Source organism: Babylonia areolata, chromosome 13 (assembly GCF_041734735.1).
Source record: "Babylonia areolata isolate BAREFJ2019XMU chromosome 13, ASM4173473v1, whole genome shotgun sequence".
Lineage (NCBI taxonomy): Eukaryota > Metazoa > Mollusca > Gastropoda > Neogastropoda > Buccinidae > Babylonia > Babylonia areolata.
Window position 1 is genome coordinate 33,657,081 of NC_134888.1, and position 2,500 is coordinate 33,659,580.

The 2,500-nt window shown below is 43.1% G+C and overlaps 1 protein-coding gene across 1 annotated transcript in view; it reads right to left on the reverse strand.

The window, feature by feature from the left end:
- LOC143288749 (uncharacterized) overlaps positions 1-2,500 on the reverse strand; it is a 38,980-nt gene that overhangs the window by 12,655 nt on the left and 23,825 nt on the right. The window contains exon 14 of the mRNA XM_076597374.1: positions 352-464. Within this exon, the coding sequence (XP_076453489.1) occupies positions 352-464 (113 nt within the window). The remainder of the gene's footprint in view (positions 1-351; positions 465-2,500) is intronic.

Consider the following 2,500-nt stretch of genomic DNA (forward strand, 5'->3'; position numbering starts at 1 on the left):
TGTGTGTGTGTGCCGGGCGCGCGTGTGCGTGTGCGTGTGCGAGTGTGTGTGTGTGTGTGTGTGTGTGTGTGTGTGTGTGTGTGTGTGTGTGTGTGTTTATGTGTGTGTGTGTGTGTGTGTGTGTGTGTGCCGGGCGCGCAAGTGCGTGTGCGTGTGCGAGTGTGTGTGTGTGTGTGTGTGTGTGTGTGTGTATGTGTGTGTGTGTGTGTGTGTGTGTGTGTGTGTGTGTGTGTGTGTGTGTGTACAAGCGCGCACGCGCACGCGCACGCGCACGCGCCTTCACAAACGTGTGCGTGTGTGCATGGAAGCTGTTCGTGTTGCTGGTACTGCTGATTGCCGATTGTCACTCACGTCTGCACAGAACTCGTAAGAATGAACGCTGAATTCATAGGAAGTGGGGTCTAACAAGGCTGCAGAAAGGTTCCCGGGGTACAGAGTGTAGTTGTACTCAAAGGCGATGGCATCTGGAACAAACCAAAATGACCACTGGTCAACACCACTGCAAGGACGATGCTGCTGGCTTTATGATGATAAATAATAATAGTACATTTGTACGACACCGTTTTTAGGAACTCTGCCTATAACGATACTGATAAGTAAAAATATCAGAGACACCGAACCTAAATTTCGTCATTAAATACTTCAAACCTCTAGCAATATGCATACGCATATAAATTGGAACATTATGCAAATTATTGATCATTCTGTATAGCTTAAATCTGTCACTGTCCTGGATATGAGAATTCCAACTTTGCCATCTACAATCAACCAATCTTTCGCGGAACACACGAATAAAAACATTTATATCTTCAACACCTTGATTTAGCCATACAAAACCAAAACCGTACTCATATAATTTCATTCTAACATTTGAAACCCAATTTCTTCTACCCTTATTATCTAAGTCTAACTTTACGCTTTACGTGAAAAACAAAAACAAAAAAAAAACCCTGTTATAAATTACATAGCGTGACAACTCTCTGTTACTGCCCCCCCCCCCCCCCCACCTCCCCTTTCTCTCATATCTCATACATGTGCAAAGGGAGTACCATACCGTTTATAAGAACTCAGGGCGCTTTACATGACAAAAAACCCCTGTTATAAATAACATATCGTGACCAATCTCTTTTACTCCAACCGCCTTTCTCTCATACCTCATACATGTGCAAAGGGAGTACCACCATGCCGTTTCTAAGAACTCAGGGCGCTTTACATGAAAAACAACAACAACAACAACAACAAAAAAAACACACCAAAATTTCATATCGTCACAACTCTCTCTTACTCCCACCTCCTGTTTCCCATACCTCACACATGCAGACGGAGTCACAGAATGCGGATTGTTGTAAAGGGAAGAGACAGAGAATGCTTACAGATAGGTTTTGAAAGGACATCCTTATATATATATATATATATATATATATATATATATATATATATATATATATATATATATATATATGTGTGTGTGTGTGTGTGTGTGTGTGTGTATTTGTATTTCTTTTTATCACAACAGATTTCTCTGTGTGAAATTCGGGCTGCTCTCCCCAGGGAGAGCGCGTCGCCATACTACAGCGCCAACCATTTTTTTGTATTTTTTCCTGTGTGCAGTTTTATTTGTGTTTCCTATTGAAGCGGATTTTTTTTTACAGAATTTTGCCAGGAACAACCCTTTTGTTGCCGTGGGTTCTTTTACGTGCGCTAAGTGCATGCTGCACACGGTACCTCGGTTTATCGTCTCATCCGAATGACTAGCGTCCAGACCACCACTCAAGGTCTAGTGGAGGGGGAGAAAATTTCGGGGGCTGTGCCGTGATTCGAACCAGCGCGCACAGATTCTCTCGCTTCCTAGGCGGACGCGTTACCTCTAGGCCATCACTCCACTTTATATTATATAGTGAAGGGCGGAACGAATAGACCTATATTCAGAATCAAAACTGAATAAACGTAGATTCTTGATCTTTACATGCATATATATTATCATTATGTATTTGTAAATCAAACTCGAATTTCTGAAGACCCTGATTCTTTCTTTGAGACACAAGTAGACTGTCGTTTGGTTTTAATTTAAGACTCAAGTTTGACGGGCGCAATAGCCGAGTGGTTAAAGCGTTGGACTGTCAATCTGAGGGTCCCGGGTTCGAATCACAGTGACGGCGCCTGGTGGGTGAAGGGTGGAGATTTTTACGATCTCCCAGGTCAACATATGTGCAGACCTGCTAGTGCCTGAACCCCCTTCGTGTGTGTACGCAAGCAGAAGATCAAATACGCACGTTAAAGATCCTGTAATCCATGTCAGCGTTCGGTGGGTTATGGAAACAAGAACATACCCAGCATGCACACCCCCGAAAACGGAGTATGGCTGCCTACATGGCGGGGTAAAAACGGTCATACACGTAAAAGCCCACTTGTGTGCATAGGAGTGAACGCAGAAGAAGAAGAAGAAGAACCAATTCTTACACTGTGTACAAATTCAAAGTTGAATTTCCAAATATACCAA